The sequence below is a fragment of the Copadichromis virginalis genome, linkage group LG3, assembly GCF_057382275.1.
Source record: "Copadichromis virginalis isolate Kocher_CV1m ecotype Utaka linkage group LG3, C_Virginalis_male_GT1.1, whole genome shotgun sequence".
Lineage (NCBI taxonomy): Eukaryota > Metazoa > Chordata > Actinopteri > Cichliformes > Cichlidae > Copadichromis > Copadichromis virginalis.
The window spans coordinates 13,184,403-13,210,437 of NC_140620.1; the positions used below are offsets into that span (position 1 = coordinate 13,184,403).

The window sequence follows — 26,035 nt, forward strand, 5'->3', positions numbered from 1 at the left end:
CTGAAGTGCCTTAGAGCAACGTCTTCCTCTGTAACTGAATGCTGTGGGTAAACATGTCTTTACTTCTGTGCCTGAAAACAACATCTCCCTGTAGAAAGTGAAGGCTGAGCTCACTCAGATCACTCAGTCAGATCAACTGAGCTTAGAAATAAACTGATTTGTTGATTTTACAATGCTGTGATTGCAGCTATTCCACAACTCTCTCTGTTAATGGTACACATGGCCACTGATTAAATGGTCATTGATCAATGATCATTATTCTTTCGGATAGCGATTGAGATTGCGGATAGAAGTGGCAGAAATGGGCTTCCTCCAAAGAGTGGTTGGCCTCTGCCTTAGAGATAGGGTGAGCAGTTTGGCTATTGGAGGGGCTCAGGGTAGAGCTGCTGCTCCTTCACATCGAAAGAAACCAGTTGAGGTGGTTTGGGCATCTGACGAGGATGCCTCCTGGGTGAATTGTTCCATGCATGTCCCACAAGAAGGAATCGAATGGAACTGAAGAAATCACTTGGAAGAGTGACAAAGCATTTCTCCAATTGAATGCGTCCAGATAAACAGAATCAACCTTTTGTGACACTTTTATAATGTTCAACACGATTACTAACAGATAACACACCCAGTGCACTAAACTCACTGTGTGCAGGACTTTGTTTGGTGTTTACATAAACGGTAAATGGTCTGAATTTCTATAGCGCTTTACTAGTCCCTATGGACCCCAAAGCACTTTACACTATATTCAGTCATCCACACATTCACACACTGGTGATGGCAAGGCAGACATACATTGTAGCCACAGCGGCCCTGGGGCGCACTGACAGAGGCGGGGCAAAATGAAAACAAACTACAAACTGCTGAGCTGTTGAACAGCTGATCCAGCCTCTTATCTGAGCTGCAGTCAGTCACACAAACAGACTGAACAGGATGTGTTCTGTGCAGCACCTGCATGTAAAACAGAAGCAAAGCTGTTCCTGTGAAATGAAAGTGAAAGCCTCTCTGAGCGTCTCCCTGTAGAAAATGGAGGCTGAGCTCAGTCAGATCACTCAGCCTGCAGACAAATGGAGGCGTGTTTGAGACGTGCAGATAAACACTCAGCTTTGTGTCGGCCTCTGAGGGCTCAGGGCCGTCCTGTTGTCATATTATCACATGCATGACAACATGCGTCTCAGTCCTCAGAGTCCTCTGCACAGTGCTCAGGGATTTTCATATTGTGTGCCTGTTTGAATTCAAGCATCATCGTCTACAACTGGACACCCAGCTCTATCTGTCCATGAAGCCAGATAACACACACCATTTAGTTAAACTGCAGGAATGTCTTAAAGACATAAAGACCTGGATGATAACTTTCTGCTTCTTAATTCAGATCAAACTGAGGTTATTGTAATCGGCCCTGAAAATCTTAGAAATATGGTATCTAAGCAGATTCTTACTCTGGATGGCATTACCTTGGCCTCCAGTAACTCTGTGAGGAACCTTGGAGTCATTTGTGACCAGGACATGTCCTTCAACACACATATTAAACAAATATGTAAGACTGTTTTCTTCCATTTGCGCAACATCTCTAAAGTTAGAAATATCCTGTCTCAGAGTGACGCTGAAAAACTAGTTCATGCATTTATTACTTCCAGGCTGGACTACTGTAATTCATTATTATCAGGATGTCCAAAAAACTCACTGAAAAGCCTTCAGTTAATCCAAAATGCTGCAGCAAGAGTCCTGACAGGGACTAGAAAGAGAGAGCATATTTCTCCTGTTTTGGCTTCCCTTCATTGGCTTCCTGTTAAATCCAGAATTGAATTCAAAATGCTGCTCCTCACATACAAGGTCTTAAATAATCAGGCCCCTTCTTATCTTAATGACCTTGTGGTACCATATCACCCTATTAGAGCACTTCGCTCTCGCTCTGCAGGCCTACTTGTTGTTCCTAGAGTATTTAAAAGTAGAATGGGAGGCAGAGCCTTCAGTTTTCAGGCCCCTCTTCTGTGGAACCAGCTTCCAGTTTGGATTCGGGAGACAGACACTATCTCTACTTTTAAGATTAGGCTTAAAACTTTCCTTTTTGCTAAAGCATATAGTTAGGGCTGGACCAGGTGACCCTGAATCCTCCCTTAGTTATGCTGCAATAGACGTAGGCTGCCGGGCAATGTTCCCTCTAATTTTTCATGTGTCTGAGCGAGTCGCAATATGGCGCCCCCCAGTGGCTGCAGCCAGACTCTTGGGGCCCCTTTTGGTCTCTGCAGGCATAATTAATCAATCACATGGATCATTTCTCAGAAAGGCTCAACAAGTACACGTAATTTTTAATGGAACTATTTAATTTGTAAATTCTATTTATTTTTTTAATGAATACATTCTCTTCTGACCATAGTTGTTTTATTGCCTAATGAGATTTGACTAATCAATATAATAGTCCACTCTTGTGCGCTCTATCCTCGATGAGGACATGACCCTCACTGTCCAATCAAATTCTTTCCTCCCATTAAAGGTTTGTGATTGGACAGTAAATTTATAAAAGGTCATGTCAGCACATAGTGTCCATAGTAGTAATGGTAAATTTGATTCTTTTTACTGAATCGAGTTTTAATGAGTCACTCACCAAAGTGAATCGGATTTGTTGACTCATTTGATTCACTGAGTCGGTCGACCAGAGAGTGCAAAAAATGTACATTTTCACTCAAACTTAATTTGTTTCTCTTTTCATGTAAATCCTACTGCTAAGATGAATGATTCTAAAAGAAAACAACTATTTTACAGAGCAAAAAAGAGCAAAACATTTCTAAAATTAAGCAATTTTCTATCAAAATTGCTTAATAAACATTTATTTTATTTTATTTTAATATATTTTTATTTTTTATTTTATTAGTATTTTCCTTAAATGTGTTAAATATATATTTTCTCATCTAAATGTCCACTGAGCTGTGAGCCAGTAATGCACCTTAACATTGGTTGCCAACCAAGAAGAAGAAGAAGCTGTGAGCCAGGAGGGAGGGGGTGAGTGAGTCCTGAGTGATTTGCTTATGCTTACAAATCAGCACAGGAGGGAGGGGGTGAGTAGCTCAAATGTGCTGTTAGCATGTTAGCAGAGCGATGCTACTGTGAACCGAGGAGCTATTTTCTTGATGTGAGCTTCTACTCAGGGTTTTTTCTTCCAGTTCAGAGCAGAAATTTTTTGTTACGATACTGGATGTTGTGTTTTTCTCCACAATTTTAATTATAAGCTAGATACATTGCTGCTAACAGCAACAGGGATGAGTCAGTGAGTCAGTTGGGCTTGTGAATCATGATTCACGAGTCAGTAAAGTGATTCTCGAGTATTGAACGATTCGTTCATGATTTGCGCATCACTAGTCCATAGTTATAAATCCCACCACTCAGTATTATTAACACATTCTCTCCATGACCCCAGTAAGCTACTGAAGGCTAACCCAGGCAAATATCCCAGAATGCATTTCGTCGAAAACGTAAGAGGCAGTTTCGGAGGGATGCACAGTTTAAAATATTCTTTCTGAATGTAGCTGTGTAAACTTCAAATATCTACTCGATTTATCAAGACATCACAGATTTGCAAAAGTGCTCTAACGTTTTCCGAGATGTAGGACAGTCCACAGTGGGTTGAGAGTGTGGATCTGTGACCTGCGTGAGAATCAGCTTCCTAACATTTGTCTGGAAGAAACACACAGACAGGAAGCAGCAACAAGTGTGAACATTTCACAGATCATGTGTAATCGGTTATTATCAGGATGTCTTAAAAACTCCCATAAAACCTTCAGCTGATGCAAAATGCTGCAGTCGAGTCCTGACAGGGACTAGAAGGACAGAGCAGCTTCCTCCTATTCTGGCCTCTCCTCATTGGCTTCCTGTTAAATCCACAATTTAAAATCCTGCTCCTCACATAGAAGAACTTTAATCAGGCCTATCTTATTTCATTGACCTTAGAGTACCATATGTCCAATATGGTTCAACAGCAGCTAGGTGGATGTCAGCAGCTTCGATGGTGGAGATAAATCCAGGGTTTGAGATTGTTTACAACTTAAACTCAGAGCCTTTTAACACAATTACTGACAAATAACGCACTCAGAGTACTAAACACACTGTGTACAGGACTTTGATTGGTGTTTGCAGAGATGAAAATGATGCAGCCTGCTGACCATTTGAATCAGCTGATCCAGCCTCTTATCTGAGCTGCAGTCAGTCACACAAACAGACTGAACAGGGTGTGTTCTGTGCAGCACCTGCATGTAAAACAGAAGCAAAGCTGTTCCTGTGAAATGAAACTGAAAGCCTGTCTGAGCGTCTCCCTGTAGAAAATGGAGGCTGAGCTCAGTCAGATCACTCAGCCTGCAGACAAATGGAGGCGTGTTTGAGACGTGCAGATAAACAGTCACAGCTTAGTGTCGGCCTCTGAGGGCTCAGGGCCGTCCTGTTGTCATGTTATCAAGTGCATGACGGCTCTCTGCACACACTTTGAGTCCTTATGCACATTTTCACGAGTCCTCATCTCTGTGGACCTGAGGGATTACCCACAGTTCATAGTGTTGTGATTAGGGATGGGTATCGTTTAGGTTTTATCCGATACCGGTGCCAAATCGGTACTTTTGAAACGTGCCGGTGCTCAAACGGTGCTCAAACCGGTGCTTAAAGAATGGAGAAGACAAAATTGGTCCAAAAACTTCTCATGTTCAGCTGGTTTTATGTAAAAAGATAACAATGTTAGCCTTTTCTGCAGCTATGGGGCATATATGGTATCACTCTTGGCTGGAAGCAGTGCTTAAACAATGGAAAAAATACAAACTTTGTCCAAAAACCTCTCATGTTCAGCTGGTTTTATGTAAAAAGATAACAATGTTAGCCTTTTCTGCAGCTATGGGGCATATATGGTATCATTCTTGGCTGGAAGCAGTGCTTAACCAATGGAAAAAATACAAACTTTGTCCAAAAACCTCTCATGTTCAGCTGTTTCCCTCTTTTTCTTTGGTCATTTTAGCCTTTTTGGCCAGGGTGAAGGGAACATCTGCCATCAAACAAGAAGACAGCCGCATGTAGCTATGATGATGTTTGCTAGTTCACCTTACATGCATTAATGTAATAACGTGGTTAGCCTACTCAGCGTAAATTACACACGAACAACATTAAGCTACTCACGCAGAGAAGAACGGCTGCTGCTGCCATCAAATACGGTGCATTTCTCGGCTTTAAAAAAAAAAAAAACGCTATGCGTCGCCAGGTGTTTCATTGGATTTGAGGTGTTACCTCCTTTGCACAGTATCAGCTTAAAGCACTTGTTGCTGCTGAGTTTGCATATTTTGCTGTGAAGTACAGCCAGACTTTTGACCGCTTCGCCTTGGACATTTTTAATCTGTAGCTCTGCTCTAACAGAACGTACGTACCTGGCCCCGCCTACTATCCTCGGAAACGTAAAATGATTGGCTAGGAGTGTATCACAGCTCAGGGAAAAAAAGCACCGAAATAAAGCACCGAAATGTGCGCTGCTTTTTGGTCTGGTTACTACCGTTTATGTCAGAACCGGTGCCATCATGGCACCGGACACCGGTACCCATCCCTAGTTGTGATGGTGAAAGCATTAAGAACAAGGATGGAAAATAAATAAATAAATAACCAAACTGAAGGTTCAGAGGAATGTAGCTCATCACAAATGCTTCATGATGAAGTTTTCACAATGATGAATAATTTGATTATTTTACAGTTTCTTCCTGTAAAGTTAGAGCCTGAAAACAGACAAAATCAATCAGTAAATGTCAGATCACACGACGAGGTCTGAGGCACCACGACAGTTAACATCACAGCAGAGGTGACAAAGTGCTTTCTGTGGCCTGTTTATCTTCAGTTCTTTGAATTTAATTAGACATTAATTTCATTAATTAGAATTAATTTCAGTACATTAAACATTAGCAGAAGGATGGAGGGCGTGCTATATGTATTTCTTGCACTTGCACAAACACAAACAGCAGCTCTTCTTGTTTTTGCCACTCAATCTAGAAGAGAATTTAGATCAAGAAATTTCCACGATCATTATGATTTGATTTGATTTTATAGGAAATGCAGTTTGACGTGTTTCCAATACTGAGGATGAGGATACACTATAAAAAATTTAAAGCTACTGTTAGTTTTCCTGTCTTGTAAAAATAAAGTTTTTGTTCATGCACAGAAAATGAATATTTTTCAGATTTCAATGGACTTTCTGTCATTTTTGTTTTGTTTTGTTGGGGTTAAAACGATGCCACCTTAAAATGAAACTGAAAAATAAATATTGACATTAAGACAAGAAAAAAGTTTTCACACTTACATCTTTTTTTTTTCTTTTTTGCTTACAGGTTTTTTTTTCAGTTTCAGTTTGCTGGCACTGTTTTGGCGTCTGGGGGCACGATTGTTAATAACAAACACACAAATATTACATCTTTTGAATCTGTGATGACATGTGACAATATGATGAAGTTCACATGATGTAGCTTCTCTGCCAACAACACAAATGAAAGAATAAATAATTTAAACCAAAGTAAGAGTTTATTGTTCAAATACAGAGACACTCTCACACTGACCTTTGTTGTTTGTTCTCTGTCCTTCATACAAACATTTGGGGCTTACAGACTCTGTGAACACTGAGTTTTCAGGCTTTTCTAATGCTGTGTGAGCAGCAGGAAAATACAATCAGAGCATAAACACACATACATACAAGGTCAAAGACGAGTAGCTACACTTTTTAAACGCAATAACTGATCACTTATGTGAAGTCAGCGAGTACCGAGGTGAACTTTTCTTATCTTTGAGATCTATTGAAACAACTACATTAAATCATACTGCTGAGTGACAACAATAGCGTTATCTAAGGTTAGAGGGTTACCTAGGCAACCAGGGATGTGCATAACCATCTGTCAGCTACAAATTGATGCATGAACGATGGGATGAGTTCATACTTGGATGTAATTTTAGTGAAACAGCTGATCGAGGATTAGTGTTGTTGAGGTTTTGTGGTCCACAGCTCACACTCACATAATGAGGTCATATTTGATCTTATAAACAAAAACACTGATCCCAGGTCTGTAACACTGTTCATGGATACTGAGGGTAAACAACACACACAGCTCACAAAGATAAAGAGAAAACTGAAACCAGATCTTGATGATTGAAACATTCAGGTGTGAAAAACTTCATAAATATGTAATCTGAGCTCAAAATGATGTAACTACAGTCAGTGGAAACAAAACCATCAAAGTGAAAAATGTTCAAGTGTTGATTTCATTTGTTTGAAGAGTTAAAAGTAGGCGTGCACAACAAAATGTCTCAGTGAGCTGTGTCACACTCAAAGTCAGAGCTTTCTGTGTCAGAAAGAGGCTAAATCACCATGGTAACTGATGGTGAAAGATCACCTGGTCAGGAGCATTTCATGTTCAGAGTTTTGTTTTTAAATCAGCTGTTAGAGCCACGTTTTCACTGTGATGTCGATTCTCTGCTGGAGGAAATGTTTCATATGTGCAGCTTGTTAAACTGTAACTTACTGAAGCCACTGAGTGAAGCTAAACTGCACATCACACTGTTACAATGTACCTGTATTCATGTAGTGGAGACATTAGTGAAGTTATCAGTGAGTAACGTCTCTGATTGGACTGGGTGGCGCTCACAGGGACCATTTTGTGTAGAAGAAAAGTCACATGATACATGAAACGCTCCTTTTCATCTGAGCGTGCTCAGAGCCTGAAGCAGAGAAAGGTGATAATCACCACGGTGATACCTGCTGTCTCTGACTGCAGTTTCAGGTTTAGTTGAGCCAGCTAACACAAAGAAAGCCTGACTGTGTTGAAGTTGATTTGTAGTCACAGCCCTCTGGATGTTCCAGTTACTATGAAATGTAAAGACTGTTTTTAAAGATGAAACTCGTCCACTGAGATGAGCTGTCAGCAAAAACAGAAGCAGCCATTAAATATAAAACTGAAATAAACCTACAGTGCTGTGGGCCTGCTGTCTGTGCTCAGTTCATCTGTTTCTGCAGGATTTTAAACACTGACAACACCCAGAACTCTGAACAGCAGCAGCAGACTCAAAGCTGGAAAAACCTCTGAGACATTTTAAACCTGCTGCACTTAAACAGGAGGCTGGTTTGTTTCCACTCTCTGCTGTTGTTTATGTTTTCTGTAGATCAAAAAACCAGCAACAACAACAAGAAGCAGAGCAGAAACTGACAGACCAACAATCAGTCCAACAGATCCATCCTCCTTCTCTTTGTCTTCATCCTTCTCTTGTCCTCCTGTCAGACCTGCAGGTGAGAAACAGGTGTGAGGTGTCAGGTAGGTGATGAGTGAAGAACAGAACAGAATCCATTTCCTCTTCAAACTGCTGTCAGACATTATCTACTGCACTCTGATCACATCACTCAGACCAGCTGCTTTCTACAAAGTCTCATCAGCAACATCTTTAGAAACAAACATCAACAACCAGGAAGCAGCTTCACCTCTGATCACACACACACTCAACTCTACTCACTCACCTGGAGGAACAACATGAAGGTGGATGCTGCTGATGAACTTCCATGAGCGTGTTTCTTCCATGAAGACACGACACTCATATGTTCCACTATCAGCAGTGTTCACATCCATCAGAATCAAAGACACGTCTCCATCCTTCATCTGTCTGTCCTGCAGATCCACCCGGTTCTTAAAAGATGGATGCTGCTCATCTGGAACAAAGTGACCGTCCCGGTAAACAAGCACATATTCATCTCTCAGGTCAGCTCTGCTCCACTCTAAAATAATGATGTTGTTGTTTGCAGCTCGACATGTCAGAGTGACGTCCTGTCCAGACTCAGCTGTGATGGTTTTCTGGTCTGAAAGAGGAAACAACACAGAGCAGAGAGGTTAAAGGTCAAAGTACAACTGTTCACTTCTACAGCAGCCAATCAGAAACACACAATAAAAGATTGTCTTCTGTTATTAGATGATGATCTTTGATTGTGTTTCTTCTTGTGTCCCTTCAGGTGTCACCACAGCGAGTCTTCTCCTCCTCCTCACCTGATCCCGAGCGTCTTCATCAGGGCTGATTTGTGACAGAAGGACAGCAGCAAGAGTGAAAGGGAAGGTTTGAAGATGGCAGTGAGCTGCTGTCATGTTTGCTTTGGAGACTCTGACACAAAGACAGGAGGCCGAGCTGAACATGTTCAGATTTTCATTGAGAGCAGAATGGACGAGATTATGAACGAGTTCATCAGAGGGAAGCTCAGGCTGAGACGTTTGGAGACAAAGTTCATGAGCAAAGACTGAGACGGATGAAAAACATCATCTGAAAAACAAATCTTTGGTTTTAGAATCTGTTAGTTTGATAAAATGTTGTTGATGGACGAGTTCATTGAGACTCTGGATGTCTGTCAGACTGAGTCACTGCTTTTTATTGTAACAGCTGTACTGATGCTCCTGAATCTGGCCTCTGACACAAACCTCCAAACAGTAAGAATGAAAAAAGAATAAAACTATTAAAACTCTTCAAGCAATAAATAATCAAACCTGAAAAAGAAGAAAATCATCTGGAAACTAAACTGAACTAAACACAAAAAGTCCAAATGGAATAAAAACTCAAACTAATGAGAAAAAACTACAATAACTCTGTTCCACAAACAACAACATGTGCTGATAATAAGTGAACATAATGTGTGAGAGAAAGCAGCCTCTCATTATAAGACACTGTGAGTCTCTGCATGCTGCCTTTATGGAGCTACAGCTGTTTGTATACACTGAACAAGAAGCTTTGTAGCTGCATCCTGACTCCTGACACTACAACACATCACACTGACACACACATTACACTTCTTTGTCTCTGTGCTGCAAACTGCACCAACACACAGACTCCACCCAGCTTTGTGTCGATCGCAACACTGAATGAGTAATAAACTACTTCTTAGAGAAATATAATCAGCATGTAAACCAGACTGAGACTCTTTATCTCAGAAATAAACTCAGTTTAGTTTCTATCAGTTAAATCTCACCTGCAGAGACGAACAGGACAAACATCAGCGTGGAGCAGAGCGACGCAGTTACAGCAGACATGTCCGTGTTCTCTGTTTCTGCTGATCTGACTCTTAGTTTGTCCTAAATGTTTGAGTCTGTTGGTGTTTTCACTGAATAACTGAACCTGAGTTTAAACCTGAACACATCAGATTAAATTTAAGGTTTAAATAAATCTGAATGTCACTGAGGGTTAGAGCTGATCTGTTGTTCAGCTGCTCGTTTAAACTCAACACTTCCAAGACAAGCGTCACGTACGGAAGATGCTTTGAAAGTCTGATATGTTCGACCAATATAATTTGAATTTTCTACCAATGATCTTTCAGGCTTTTCATGGTTAACATCCACTGAAAATGAAATTATATTTTAAATTTAGTTTCACTCGCTTTTGGAGTTTCTGTTCAAATATTTTTGTGGGTTGATGTTAACCAAACGTTAACCAAGAAAACTGAAACGTTTTACCTAAAGAACTGAAAATGATTTTAGAAAAAGGCAACAAACACTTACTGTTGTTCTTAACAGATCTGTTAAATCCTCAAACACTCTTCTGATCATCAGGATGGAAAAAAAATCCACATGAAGATAAAAACTGTGAGGCTGGTTTAATCGATCTGCTTTCTCTGTAGGTTCAAAAGAAACTACTTTAGGTGAGCTTTTTTTTTAAAGTGAGCGATTAAAAAAGAAAAAAAATGCTAAAAATGTAAATCTGTGGCTGAACTGACCTCTGTGCCAAACAGCTGAACCAACTGACTCTTGTTTCACTTTGCTGTCCTGTTTAACAGGTAAAACAAGGTGTCACAGTTATAGGAAATGAACCTGTTTCCAATGCAACAGGTAGACGTGTAGAGACAAGCTGTCAGTGAATTGAAATGAACTTGTCCTAATGAATAAAAAGTCAAAAGTCAGTTGTGTTGGAGCCACAGAGAGCAAATCTCTGTTCTTTATGGAGAACCAGTGAGTCCTACTTCCTGTGTCTAGTTTTACTTCGTCTGTCTCGTCCTCTGTGATTGGCCCATGAAGGTTATAGTTTCAGATGGTGATGAGTAGATGACACATGGAGTGTGTGGCACATTCACTTTGCTGTGTTGACACTGTGTTGGTGTGACACTGAAGGGCGATTAATTAATAATTGCCAACAACCTGGATAAAGAGTGTGAGACTAAACTTGGGTGATTCATTCTGACAGCTCTGTACTGTACTGTGTTACACGAGCGCTGATGGCTCACGTCTGCCTGTAGATCAGCTGATCACAGCCTGGAAACAGCTGGAGCTCACAAAACAAATGATTCTGACTTATTTCTTTATCCCTGCTGCACTCAGTCGTAGAGTTCCTCTACCTGCCACATCCACTTTAACCCCAGACTACCTTTTACTGAGTACTACGGTAGGACCTGAGTACTTTTCAGAGCCTATAGTTTTCACTTTTACTTCTGTAAAGAAGTTTAATGAGTACTTCAGCTATTACCGGAGTATTTGTACAGCTTGAGTATCTGTACTTCTTAACTACAGATTTTTTTTTTTTACTTTTGTCCCTCTGAAAGTGTCTGATTATCAGTAATTATCTATTATTTACTGAATAATATGTAGAATATAAAGCAGAAGCTGTGGATGACTTACTGTAGTCAGTTCAGGAGAATCCTCAGAGTTTCTGCTCCTCATCATGATGGAAACATGAAAACATGTTGATGCTCTTTGAGCTGGAATCAGTCCAAAGCAGCCGTGAGTGTGAACCAACAGACATCATTATAATAAATCTGACATGAATCCTGATAGAAATCCTGCTCACTGACCTCTCTAACTGTAACTCTGTCACTGACACATCTGCCAACATCTGTTCCTGTAACAGCTCAGAGGAGTTCAGCACTTTCTGATTATTATCAGAAAAATCAGAACAGGAGGAGCGTTTTTGTAAATGTGGCTGAAAGCGGCGAGGCAAGTTTATTTATATAAGTTCATTTATATAGCACAATTCAACAACAAGGTGATTCAAAGTGCTTTACAGAGACATTAAAAAACAAAAACAATAAAAAGCATGATTTAAAAAAACTGTAGATAAAATCAGAACAGTAGATAAAATCAGTAGTTAAAATGTTAGTTTTGAACTTTAAGCTTAAAAGTGTGGATTTGGTGCTTTATTCAAATGCAGCTGAGAACAGGTGAGTCTTCAAACTGGATTTAAATAAACTGAGTGCTTCAGCTGATCTGAGGCTTTCTGGGAGTTTGTTCCAGATATAAGGAGCATAAAAGCTGAATGCAGCTTCTCCGTGTCTGGTTCTGACTCTGGGAACTGATAAAAGACCGGATCCAGATGACCTGAGGGATCTGGAAGGTTCATACTGGGTCAGGAGGTCACTGATGTATTTTGGTCCTAAACCATTCAGAGCTTTATAGACCAGCATCAGGACTTTAAAGTCTATCCTCTGACGGACAGGCAGCCAGTGTAAAGACCTCAGAGCTGGACTGATGTGGTCCACTTTTTTGGTCTTAGTGAGGACTCGAGCAGCAGAGTTCTGAATGAGCTGTAGTTGTCTGACTGATTTTTTAGGTAGACCTGTAAAGATGCTGTTACAGTAATCAAGCCTACTAAAGATGAATGCATGGACTAGTTTTTCCAGGTCCTGTTGAGACATCAGATCTTTTATCCTTGAAATATTCTTGAGGTGATAGTAAGCTGACTTTGTTATTGTCTTAATGTGTTTTTCTAAGTTTAGGTCTGCATCCATCACTACACCCAAATTTCTCGCCTGGTTTGTGGTTTTTAGATGTATAGATTGAAGTTCTCTGGTGAGCTGTAATCGTTTTTCTTTGGCACCAAAGACTATTACTTCAGTTTTGTTTTTGTTTAGCTGGAGAAAATTGTGGCACAACCAGTCATTAATTTCCTCAATGCATTTACCAAGAGCCTGTACAGGGCCTCGGTCTCCTGGTGACATTGTGATATATATTTGTGTGTCATCTGCATAGCTGTGGTAGTTTATTTTGTTGTTCTTTATAATCTGTGCCAGTGGGAGCATGTAGATGTTAAACAGAAGGGGTCCCAAGATGGAACCTTGGGGAACTCCACATGTGATACTTGTCTGCTCAGATGTGAAGTTACCTATTGATACAAAGTATTTTCTGTTTTCTAAGTATGTTTTGAACCAGTTTAGTACAGTTCCTGAAAGACCTGTCCAGTTCTCCAGTCGTTTGAGTAATATGTTGTGGTCAACTGTATCAAATGCTGCACTGAGATCCAGTAAAACTAAGACTGACATTGTTCCACTGTCTGTATTCAGACATATGTCATTAAACACTTTGGTCAGAGCGGTTTCAGTGCTGTGGTTCTGTCTAAAACCTGACTGGAAGGCATCGTAGCAGTTATTCTGTTTTAAGAAGTAACTGAGCTGTTGGGAAACTGCTTTTTCAATGATCTTACTTAAAAATGGGAGATTTGAGATCGGCCTGTAGTTTTTCATTTGTGTCTTGTCAAGATTGTCCTTTTTCAGTATAGGTTTTATTACAGCAGTTTTTAGTGATTCTGGAAACACACCTGACATTAAAGAAAAGTTGCCGATCTGTAACAGGTCTGACTCCAAAGTCTTTGAGACCTTTTTGAAAAAACTTGTTGGCAGGACATCTAAACAGCAGGAGGAGGAGTTCAGTTTACCTAAGATGTCCTCCAGGTCTTTGCTGTTAATGTAACGGAGCAGAAAGGCTGATTTTATTTCCAAGTTGTTTTGTGTTTTTAAAAGGAAGGAAACCTTCCTAAAAACGGGCAGAGCAGTGGAGCCGCCAAGGGAAACACACAATTTAAACTGTAAGATTAAAAATATAATTTATTATATTTAAATAGTTAAAAATGTAAGATAAATTAAAACAACCTTGGCCAAGGGATAACACAATAAAAATCAATAAAACACAACATTAAAAGTCCAGTGGAATCCACCACAGCATAAAAGTCCCAGGGAGTTAAGAAATCCAGCGAAGTAAAAGGGAAACCCAGCGGAGTCCTCTCCTTCCTTTCCGCATTCGCGTCTTGATATGCTAGAGAAAGGGAGGAGCGGCAGTCACTATTCTTCCGGCAGTTTTTATTCAATAAAAGGGGATAAGTCAAAGACTTACCCCGGGTGGGCAGAGCTCTCAACTCCGCCCGCCGCTTCTTAAAAACTGCAAAGCTACACAGCCGTCCCGTGCCTTCCGCTGGTGCTGTCTCCGCTCTCCCCGCTGGTACTGTCACTCTCCGCACTGGTGCCCTCTGCGCTGGTGCCCTGTGCGCTGGTACTGTCCGTTCTCCCTTAACGCCCAGCTCCACCAGCCCCTTCGGCTTGCAGGCGCTGCCGCCTGGCACCACTTACTCCTGGCCGTCTCTCAAGCCTCTCGGTCGAACCCCTTCCTTTGGTCTGCCAGGCCCTCTTATTGGCCTCTCTGGGATCTCTCGCAGGTGTGAATAGTTTATTATCAGGTAGGGGCGGAGTCTTTCCAGGACAAGTGTTCAATTTAAATAAGATAAAAACATGCAATAAAGCTCACACAAACAAACCCAATATACAATATTAAAATATTAAAACAGATAAAACATTGCAAAACATGCACAATAAAACTCTAAATAACTTGTCCCGTTTCCACCCCGTGACATTAATAGGTTGAAACTGTTTCATGGTGTTTAAACAGTTTTTCGGTGGACACAGTACATATCCTGGATCTGCTGTTGATGTACCAACTGCTTGTCTAATCTTTTGGATTTTTTCTGTGAAGAATTTGGCAAAGTCATTGCAGGCCATGGTTGAATGAAGTTCAAGCTCAGCTTTCCTACACTCTCTTTTTTCATTTTTCACCAGTGTGGAGTTTCTCCATGGAGACTTTTTCCTTCCAGAGATAACCTTCACCTTAATGGGAGCAATAGTGTCCATTACATTTAACATGTTAGCATTGAAGCTATTGACGAGCTCATTGACTGAACCTTTGGACAGGTCAGGTGTTAATGGGAAGACCTGGTTAAAGATCTCACTACTGTGTTCAGTTATACACCGTTTTGTGATCACAGCTGTTGATATATTTGTGTGGGCTGAGATTTTACTTTCAAAGAAAACACAGTAATGATCAGACACGCCCACATCAGACACAGTAATGTTTGAAATGCTCAGGCCCTTGGAGATCAGTAGGTCAAGAGTGTGTCCTCTATTATGTGTGGCCTCTGTTACATGCTGAGTCAGCCCAAAGTTGCCCAGAGTGTTACTCAGGTCTTTAGTCCCTTTGTCCTGAGGGTTGTCCACATGGATGTTAAAATCCCCAACAATAATTACACAGTCGAAATCAACACAGATCACAGACAGCAGTTCACTGAGGTCATTAAAAAAGTCTGTGCAGTATTTGGGAGGCCTGTAAACATTAAGAAACACAACTTTGGATGGGCCTTCAGCTGTAAAGCCACATATTCAAAAGATAGCTGCTTACATCGAAATGATTCATAAAATAAGACAGCAAAATAATTATTCTGTCCTGATTTTAGTTTTTATAAAAAAAAACCAAAATCCTCAGGAATAAAAACTGAATATAAATAAATAATAAGTAAAATATATTACATATAATCAAAACACCGTACTAAATGAAAGTTTATATAAATCACATTTATAACAAATAAATTCTAATCAGAAGCCTCTTTATGATTATGATTTCCCCACCATCAAATAAAACAGAAGAGATAAATGCTGATTATAGATCTTCTTTTGTTGTTGTTCCTTAAATTATTTATTTATTTAAAATATTCTGGAAACATCCAGAGGATGTGTTTTAGTTACATTTTTGGTCATGTGTTTTTTAAAACTTTATTTAAATTTAATGTTTTTCTCAATAATTACTCCAAGGTTTTTTTTGTCCAAATGTCAGCTTGTTGTTGTCATAGTAACAATGTCAGTCAGTGTACTTACTGCTTTCCTTGGGTTACTGTGTCTATAACATAGCTAGCATTGTTTTATCCTATTAAACAGAAATGAGGCATCTTTGGCACAATTTTGGTTTTAGATGCTGTGATTTGAAGCATTGGGTTTTGCATTATGTCCACTGACATTTTTACATGGTGTTCAAAATTACTGCCCAAATATCTGCCCAGAGATGTATGCAACACAAAAAATGACTTCCCCATTCAAGCACCAATGCCACAGCAAGTTTTACAGTTTCACCAAAACAAAATGTTTTATTTGTCTTTAGAGGAACATCAGAGGGACACATCTAACACAACAAACAAAGCCTTGTAGAAAGGAAACAAAAATGACGTAAAAGGCTTCCCACTCCTACAGCTACAAAAATGTATAATTAATTACAATAATAATAATTTCTACAAAAAACTAATTTAGCTCTTCTAGATGCAGAAACTTCATCACACAAGTAAGCACAGCCTGATTGGAAATGGGGCATAGGTAGGGACAACCAGTCTTGTAGTCGTCCCCATTCAATCTCCAACCGATGATCACCTTCCAGCTGGAACTTACATAACCATAAAGGTAAGGAAAGGAAAAACTCAATGCTTCATGGGAATCCCCCGGCAGCCTACGTCTACTGCAGCATAACTAAGGGAGGATTCAGGGTCACCTGGTCCAGCCCTAACTATATGCTTTAGCAAAAAGGAAAGTTTGAAGCCTAATCTTGAAAGTAGAGATAGTGTCTGTCTCCCGAATCCAAACTGGAAGCTGTTTCCACAGAAGAGGGGCCTGAAAACTGAAGGCTCTGCCTCCCATTCTACTTTTAAATACTCTAGGAACAACAAGTAGGCCTGCAGAGCGAGAGCGAAGTGCTCTAATAGGCTGATATGGTACTACAAGGTCATTAAGATAAGATGGGGCCTGATTATTTAAGACCTTGTATGTGAGGAGCAGGATTTTGAATTCAATTCTGGATTTAACAGGAAGCCAATGAAGGGAAGCCAGTGTCAGACCAACAGAATAGACCCAGCAGAAGAAGCTACTTCCATTTAGGAGTTTTCAAGGCCTCTGAGGATTTCCTCCAGTTTTTATCCATCTATTGGTATCAAGACTGCATCTGCGAGGATTTTCTGCCACAGAGGGAATTTTCCACGACTGCTACAGCTGCCAAACGTCTTGATGCATGCTCAATCATCCAGGTAAGTAAATCTCCAAAAGTTGATTCTGTTCATCTGGACGCAGCGTTTTGTGGGAGAAACGTTTAGTCACTCATCCAGGTGACTTCTTCAGTCTCAGCTGACTGCAGGTTTCCTCAATCTTATAAACAGAACATTTGCATAATGACTGAAAGCAGCCCACTGAAGGAAGAATGGGCTGGGAGGTCAGAGATCAGTGGGCTTTGCTCAGTGGTTGTCGATCATGACCTGACAGATCTGTATCCTGTGTGTGCACCCACTGTGGGCCTTTTCTGTGCTTAGTGTCAGCCTGAGCTCCATGCAGGCCTCAAAGGCCAAGCAATTCAAAAGCTTCACCAAAACAAGGCACCACTCAAATAGCTGGACCCAGGCTCGCCGCCCTTATGGAGGAAAACATAGAAGATGATCTCTGTGAGTTATTTTTACTGTCATATTATAAAATGTGATGTTCTAGCATCATGTTATTCTTCTTAAGCCTTTGAAAAGCTTCCTCTGTGTCCATTAAACTGATGACTTTAGTGCTGCTGTCTACTTGTTACATTTAGTACTGTTTAATTTTCAACCTAGGAAGATCTGTAAGAAGGACTCACAATATAACATAATACTGTAAGATTACTTACAGGTAAAATACTCAGATTGTACTTAGATAAAAGTAATCACAGACTCGCCCAGCCCGACTGCCTTGAAGCTCAGGTGTCTTCACTGCCTCCTCTGATAAGAGCTGGAGACCTGAGTAGGTTCGTCACCCATCAGCAGCAGATCACCTCTCGATCGGGCACGTTTTCATCTGGGAGGCTTTTAGAGCTCACTGCCCTCGGCGTCGCTGCTGGAACAACCAAGTTTTGCTATTGAATCTTTGACCTGCTGATCTCACAGAGGCAGGAGACCCAGAACATCCATGCCAGCTTCAGTTTATGCTCTGTCCTGTCATCCAATCAGATTTGCATGTAATACACTGATATTCAGCCCCAGCCTGGTGTTCTCTCCATCTCTGACCTTTCACACAATTTAAACTAACAAACTTTCTCTTTAAAACTGTTTGTCAATCACAATTTACTCGATTTATTATTATTCTATCACATATTTATATCAGTCATAATGAACTCAGTATGATCTGAGCTGTAAACCTGTATTGATCATCACAAACCTTTATAGCGCTTCAGAGCAGCTCCTTCAGTGGCTGCAGCACCCACGATGTGGGACGGAGAGATTTCCTCCCCTCTGCTGTCAGACTCCACCACAAAGACTTTGCAGCTGATCAAACACACACATGTGCAATAGGACTAAGTGTAACACTCTTTTTCTGACAACGTTGTATTTGTACTCAGTTGTATATAGCATGTGTATTCTATTTTTATCCTATCATTCTATTCTATTCTATTCGGTACAGTTGTGTACAGTTTCTTATTCTATTCCAGGGTTCTCTCATGTTTGCTATGTAACTGCACTGTCCACTTCCTGCTGTAACAAAACAAATTTCCCACATGTGGGACTAATAAAGATGCTCTTATCGTTACTGTATAACCACAGGTTCACTTCACATTTGGTAGAATATAAAAGGACAAAGCTGGACAATTGTCATCACATTTCTCATTAGTTGCTGTTAGCACAGGCACACAAAGAAAGCAGAGCTTTAGCTTTAGCTCCCTACATCACTTTTAAGCCTGGATGTTGAGGCTTTTGCTTCCTCTCAGCTGTGATGACATCTCTGTCTGCTCCATCTCACCCAACATCATCCATCTGACCTGATGCTACCTGACAAACTAAAGATAAAATATTAAATTCATTTTGCATCACTTACATTTAAAATACATTTAAGGTGGATTTCTTAAAAGGGAAGGGACTGACCTGACTGTTGTGTCGAGACAGGTGTGAAGGGAGTTAAATCCAGTCTTATACTACGGACGTGTTTGGTTTTGGTCTGTAATACGTTGAGTTTATTATCTATAAGTTAACATAGCAAATCCTCCATCCAGAGGCTAAAGTGATATCAGAGCTAGACTACTTTAAGTGAAAACAGATGATCGTCTGAGCCTTAAATGAAATAAGGTTAAAAAGAAATGCTGCTATCGACAGTGTGAGGCAGTGAGCTCTGTTATACCATATTTTTTAATTTTCTTTATTATTATTATATTATAGTGTTATTACCTTCCTGTTACTTCATAATAGAACGACAGTTAATGGTAAAAGTCTTGAATACTTTTGAATTTATTTTTCCATGATCACATTTCATTCAATCACTCGTGGACTTGTGTGAATGTTACATGTATTATTTTCACCCGTGGATTTACAGACACTGTGTGAACAGTTTTCATTTTATCCAAAGTTTTACTTGATGTCCAACTGATAAAATCACTGACAGACAACAGAAACAGGAGCTCAGAGAGAAATTCAATTCAACTTTATTCATAAAGAGACAAATCACAAGGTTTGGTTTTATTTTACAGAAACTTCAAACTAAACCAAATTCAGGACGTGTATTAAACCTGCAGCTGATCCCTGTCTGCTGTTCACTACCTTTGATTTCTGTTACCAGCATCATCTCATGTTCCCCAGGTTCACTGACAACGCTGAAACCACCAGCGGGAGACTAAGAGTGCTGATTTAAAAAGATTCAGACATTTTATTTTGCTGCAGCTCAACATGAGGCTGGATCCTGATTCTTTGTTGTTTTTGTTTTCTCTACATGAAGAAAACAGCAGCAACAAGAAGCACAGCAGGAACTGACAGGCTGACCTTCAGTCCAACAGATCCTCCTGTGTGACCTGCAGGTGAGAAACAGCTGTGAGGTGTCAGGTAGGTGATGATGAAGAACAGAACAGAATCCATTTGCTCTTCAAACTGCTGTCAGACATTATCTGCTGCACTCTGATCACATCACTCAGACCAGCTGCTTTCTACAAAGTCTCATCAGCAACATCTTTACAAACCAACATCAGATTGTGTGTTTTGTGGTCTAAAGTTTTGTGCCTCTGGTTTCTCATTGGCTCACACTCTTGCAGAGCCGTAACACGCACATGAATGAGAGATGGTGAGTGTAGTTCCTGTTAACAGGGTATTGCAGACCATCCCGCTAATTGCTGAATTTGCTTTTGTCTGTAATATTTATGATGAAAAACAAATGTAATCAAATTAGATATTGATATTTTCATATGGGAATTGATCCTGCAACATGAAACGCTGGGACTGGAAGTTCAGCATCGCTCCGCACATCATACCTGTGAGATGACAGACAGCAGTGTGGAGGAGAGTGCGACACAAAAACACAGAAATATGACTGACAGCTGCAAACGAAGCAGCATCTGCTGCAGGTGAAAGATATTGGGACTAGCAGAGCAGAGTGGCTTCACTGTAAAACAAAATTAGCAGTGAGTGTGAAAAGTTTCTGTGTGTGGAGTTCAACACCGTCCACTCAGAAGCTGCATCACTGGATGGTAGATTTAAAAAGCTTGCATTCAGTGACAACAGAGCTGTTGATGAGGCACTTCAGAGAATAACTGCAGCAGCAAAGTGCACTCCCACCCAGCTCCACCATTACAGGGCCAAGTGAAGGAGGAGCCACAGACGTCTGCTGTGTGGAGCCTCTTTGATGAAAGAGCTGCAGGAGATGCTGCAAAGAGAAATACTACAGCTGATGTTATGATGGAGATGAAATGTTATCTTGAGGAGCCCCTCATCCAACAAGGAGAAGGCCCACAGAGCTGGTGGGAGGCCAAGGCCACAGTCTTTCCCTACCTGTTGAAGGTGATGGAGGGGAGACTGTGCATTGTGGCAACATCTGTTCCTTTGGAGGGTCTTCTCAAAAACTGGGCAGATACTAAGGAGAAACCACATCAGCCCATCCAAGCTGAGGCAGCTGGTTTTTCTGAATGTCGACCTGCACTGAGGACAAACTGTTTGGCTGCTGAGTTTGGTTCTGTTCTGTGGATTTGTTTACAGTGGGGCTTTTTGTGCTGAATTAAACTTAAAGGTTTGAGTAAAATATTAAACAACAGTAAGAATGCCTGCTTTTGTGACAGAACAAAAACACAAAATTAGGCAATTATAAGGCTTTTCATAAAAACACTACATGCAAAAGGGTTTGTCAGCACACAAAGCATTCACATTTGCCAAGTAAAGCTAAAGTATGAGGCTACAGAGGATAATAACTTAAGAGACATTTGGGAGCCACGAGACGTGCAAGATAATCCAGAGCTTAGATCTAAATAAGGAAGTCTTAAGAAGAATATCCTCACACATTAAGAAGCACCGAGGGAGGGAAGTCCTTCATTACTCTGTCAGTCAGGTAGGTGATCAGTGAAGAACAGCACAGAATCTATGTACCTGCATGTTCAGCTCAATTTGTGGATGCAATAAGAAGTAAAGTGAGAGTGATCAGCTTACCAGTGACTGTGATATTAACCAGGTTACTGATGGCACCATTACTGGACTCACACCAGTAAACTCCGGTGTCGTGAGGCACCAGCGTACTGATTGAACATGATTGATCACGTTGCTGTTGTCCCCGCCCATCTCCACACTCAGCCCTCTGCAGTTTGCTTGTGTTTCTCCTCACAGTCCAATCAGAAAAGCTTTGGTCCTCCTCACAGATTACAGTCACAACATCTCCCTCAGAGAAATCAGAGCTGTTGGGACTCACGATCAGATGAGCTGTGAGGAAGAAGAGAGGTTAGATATCACTCACGACTGAACTTCTGGGACCGCTCCGCCCCCTGGTGGCCTGATTTGATAGTGAAAAATAATTTTCTACCAGGCTGATGTAATAAAGCTGTGGAATCAGGACTGAGGTTTCGGGCATTTCCCCTCGGCTATTTACAAGTAGCACAGAGAAGAGCAAACATTTTAGAAGTATGAAGAACAACTTTGCTGCTTGATCAGCACGTTGTGGCCTGCAGCCTTCATAGGTTTAAGGTTTTAGGAAACAGTTTTAGGATTATTTGGTTCAGTGGAAATTACTGCTACTGACAGTGAAAAAATCTGCAGACCTCATAGTTTTCAGAGGATGAGCATTTGTTCGAGGGTCCACTTTCTGCCAGCTCTTCATTTCTGTGTATGCACAGGATTCTCTCCCTTCCCTCTCCTTTCACTGGTGGGTGAGAGGAAGTGGGCAAATTCCACAAATGTCATTTAAAGATTAAACGACTCACTACATGTGAGTTCATGTTAGCTAGATAACACACATGTCTTAAAGACATAAAGACCTGGATGGCCGCTAACTTAATTCAGAACAAACTGAGGTTATTGTACTCGGCCCTGAAAATCTTAGTAATATGGTATCTAAGCAGATTCTTACTCTGGATGGCATTACCTTGGCCTCCAGTAACACTGTGAGGAACTGGAGCTGGAGGCTGCATGCCCCGTTGGAAGGCTTTAATTCATTTCATCTGTGTTTGTTTAACAGGAAAAAAATAATCACAATAAAAGTAAGACTAGTGAGGAACATAAGTATTTGAACTCCCTGCGATTTTGACAGACAGTGATATTAATTTTCTTTGCAAACAAACAAGAGTCTTCAGGGTGTACGTCAGATGTCTTAAATGAGGAAGACTTTAATGCTTTACATTAAGGAGGAGGAGAAATTGATGTTTTCTGAAAAATATAAAGTGAAATATTTCTCTTGTCAGCGATGAAGTAGGTGGTGGTCGGCCCTTAGTCCACGGCTGGGCGCAACCTGAAAAAGTTACATGAGCCCTCCACCCACAGTAGGTGCCGTAGGGGTTGGGTGCAATGTGTGCTGGGCGGCAGCCAGGAGCGAGGTCTCTGGTGGACCAATCCCTCGCCACAGATTCTAGCGAAGGGACGAGGCGTGTCACATCTCTGGTGGGGAAGGAGCCTGAGGTAGTGCACGAGGTTGACGCGTAACCTGCTTTTAAAATGAAGTGTGGAGTTGGGAGGGGGGCATGGGGGTGCTGAGAGCTTTCCCAATCACAACTATCTCTACTGAATTTTGGCTCCGTCTAAACAGTTCTTTGAATTTTGTGGCTTTTTCGCTCATCATTTTTAACCAATCCTGAGTAGGGATTCAGAGCACCGTATGAAACAGGGCTGCTGATGAACTCGTCTGCATTAGCGCTGTCCTCTGTAATCTGATGGAGACTCTGCAGTCCCATTTGCACTATTTCCCAGGGCCATAGGTTATAACTCTTTTAATTAGATTTAGAGGCTGATGTTGATCTTCCTCTTTCACAGAGGGATAGTGAGTCTGTGTAAGTGGATTTCTCATCCTGGTGTCTCCATGCTGACGTGTCTCTTGCAGGCTTCTGTGCAGCTTGCAGGTGACGATTAGACTCAGAACTGCCCAATCAGATGCAGTCGATGTGATCCTTGTTGTTAACAGCCCAAAAACTTCACTGACTTTCAGCTGGTAAAAACAGAGCTCAGTAGCTCTGTAATTAAATGCATAACCCCAGACTCTGGAGGAATTTCATTGCTCCTCCAGAGTTTCTTCATCAGGTCTCTGCACTCTACATATTAGCATCTGATGCCTCTTGGGTGTTACTGGTCCATTCGTGTCCATTCCCTCCTCAACCTTTCTCCTCTCAAGATCAACATTAGAAGCATTAGTTTGCAAAGAAAAGCGTCTGGACGCTCCAGACGCTTTTCTTTGCAAACTCCTTTGACTATGATGACCTGGATGACTGAGAACCTTCACAGACATATTAGAAGCATTAGTTCAGAGTAGGTTAATTAGATAGGTATAACTCAAGTGATTTGATTATGTGATCATAATTATTAGTATTATTTGATTTGGCTTTTGTTTTGCTTCTGCTAAATGGCTTTAAAAAAATATCCTGATTTCAAAAATTGTGGACTTTTTAACCTTTTGTGAAACAGTAATAGTAAAAACTTGTGTATTGCTATTGCATCATTCAAAGTGTTCTTACTCTATCCTTTAAATTATCCTTGGGGCCGATTTTTCCAGGGCACTAAATTTAACCTAGTTAGTTACAAATTGTACAGATTTGGAGGTGAACTGCTAATAACAGGTGTGACTGAGGGGAGGGCTTGACCAGAGGACCACCCTGGCAAGCACACCTTTAGACTGAGCGGGATCAACATCCGGAGGACTAAGAAGCACTAAGAGCATGGGTCTCCGACTGCAGTCCTCAAGGGCCGGTGTCCTGAAACTTTTGAATGCGTCCCTGCTGCAACACACCTGAATAAAATTATTAGGTCATTAGCAAAACTCTATAGAACGTGACTGCATGCTGAGGTGTCAAATCACCCTTTTGATTCATGTTACAGCAGCTCATGAGTGAATGAACATGGTGAAATAAAAGTATCTTTAGAAGCACATTTTTCCAAACACTTCCATTGACTTACATTTATTCAAATTTACTTGAGTAGGGTTTCCACCTCTGCATGCAGTCAAGTTCTACCCATATGGAAAAGATATATATAAATCTGATAAAGTTTGTATCTGTCTTGAGTGAAACTTGTATGAAAAGCATACGAGAGTGAAAACAGATATAATCTTGAAAAATTATATAATGAAACTTGAATGTTTTGGATACTTACTAAAACAATATATGAAAGTAATGAGAAAGTGGCCACTTTCATGAGTAAATCATGTAAGCCTTATAAGATTTACTTATATGGAGTCTATGTTGTGATTCTACTGGTGTTACTGGTTCTGCTGGTGAGACGATGTGTTCACAGGAAACTTGAAGGTTTGTACATATTCATTCTTATTCATCGTGGTATTTTGTTTCCATTCTGTCATCATAATTTGGTCCATTTAGATTCTTAAATCATAAAAGTGTTTACTTTAACTCATTTCAGCAGATGGAGAAGATGACATCACCAGTGACATCACATACAGTGTTGTGAAATCATCAAATCCTCAACAACCTCCAATCAAAGAAACCAGAGATGGAGGTTTGTGTGTTCACCCAGGTGTCATCCACATACCTGAACCAATGACTTGGTGGTGTTTCAGGGTAGGATAGCAAAGCCCTCTTTCCCACGTCTTCCATATACAAGTTGCCCACAGTGGGTGAAACTGGGGAGCCCACGGCACACCCACGTTCCTGCCCTGTAGAACTGACCCTTGTATGTGAAACAGGTGGAATTAAGACAGTTTCAAAAGCAAGCACACCTGGTCCAACAGCCTTGTCTTGTTCTAACTGCTTCAGACAGTCTGTCACCCTCGTCCTGTGACCACTTCCTGGGTCTCTTTCAGTCTTCAAATATAAAGTTTTTACAGCTTATAGATTTTAAGTTCTGCTCCAATCATTTGGGTAAAGACAATAAACACTTTGATGGTCAATAAGTGAAAGTGAAAATGTGATAAACGAATAATATAATTAATAAATAATAAATAATTATATTTTTTGATAAGTGAAGTTCACTGAACTGAAAGGAAATTTTGGTTTGATGATGGTTGACATGTTTTCCAAATAGAAGTTTTTCCTCTAGTGAGGAGATGCAGGTGCAGCAGAGCATTGCTGGAAGAAATGATCCCAAGGGTGGAATCTCCTGAGAAATCTTCAGAGACCCAGCGAGAAGTAGGGACCATAGCTGACAGCCCAGGCAGGGGTTGAGGTCAAAGGTCATGCTGTTTGGGGACCTACTGGTCATCATGAGAAGATTCTGGAACCACAGCAATGACCATAAAGCTGCACTGGATGGAGAGCTGTGCCACGGGGCTTTCCAGAGGTAATCACGAGGAGATCGTGGACAACAGATGGAGATCTGAAGGATGAGGGGAGCGTTCCAAGCTCCAATCGACAGTGCAGAGAGGAAGTTCAAGGATGGCATCATGATTCTGTGAACAGAAAGCAGAAGCTATGGTGGTGACGGGGAATGACTGACAGCAGTTTCCTATGAACATCACCTAATGCTGTGTCACTGTGCTATGCATGCTTTGACACTCTGAAGAGGGTCTTCCTTTGTGTCATTGTTGTTGTCATTTGCATCATGAACAAGACTGCTGAAG

The 26,035-nt window shown here is 40.9% G+C and overlaps 1 protein-coding gene across 2 annotated transcripts; it reads right to left on the reverse strand.

The window, feature by feature from the left end:
- Positions 1 to 6,497: 6,497 nt before the first annotated feature.
- LOC146712888 (butyrophilin-like protein 2) lies at positions 6,498 to 10,909 on the reverse strand. Of its 2 annotated transcripts, XM_085445672.1 has the most exons (3): positions 9,986 to 10,179; positions 8,498 to 8,833; positions 6,498 to 8,266 (listed from the first exon to the last, which is right to left on the reverse strand). In XM_085445672.1, exons 1-3 carry the CDS (start codon positions 10,044 to 10,046, stop codon positions 8,094 to 8,096), a joined length of 570 nt encoding a protein of 189 aa, XP_085301798.1. In that variant the 5' UTR covers positions 10,047 to 10,179; the 3' UTR covers positions 6,498 to 8,093. The 2 variants fall into 2 exon arrangements, 1 of the variants encoding a protein (XP_085301798.1); XR_014917424.1 differs by lacking the exons at positions 6,498 to 8,266; positions 9,986 to 10,179 and adding an exon at positions 10,512 to 10,909 and having other exon boundaries at positions 8,769 to 8,833.
- Positions 10,910 to 26,035: the final 15,126 nt, after the last annotated feature.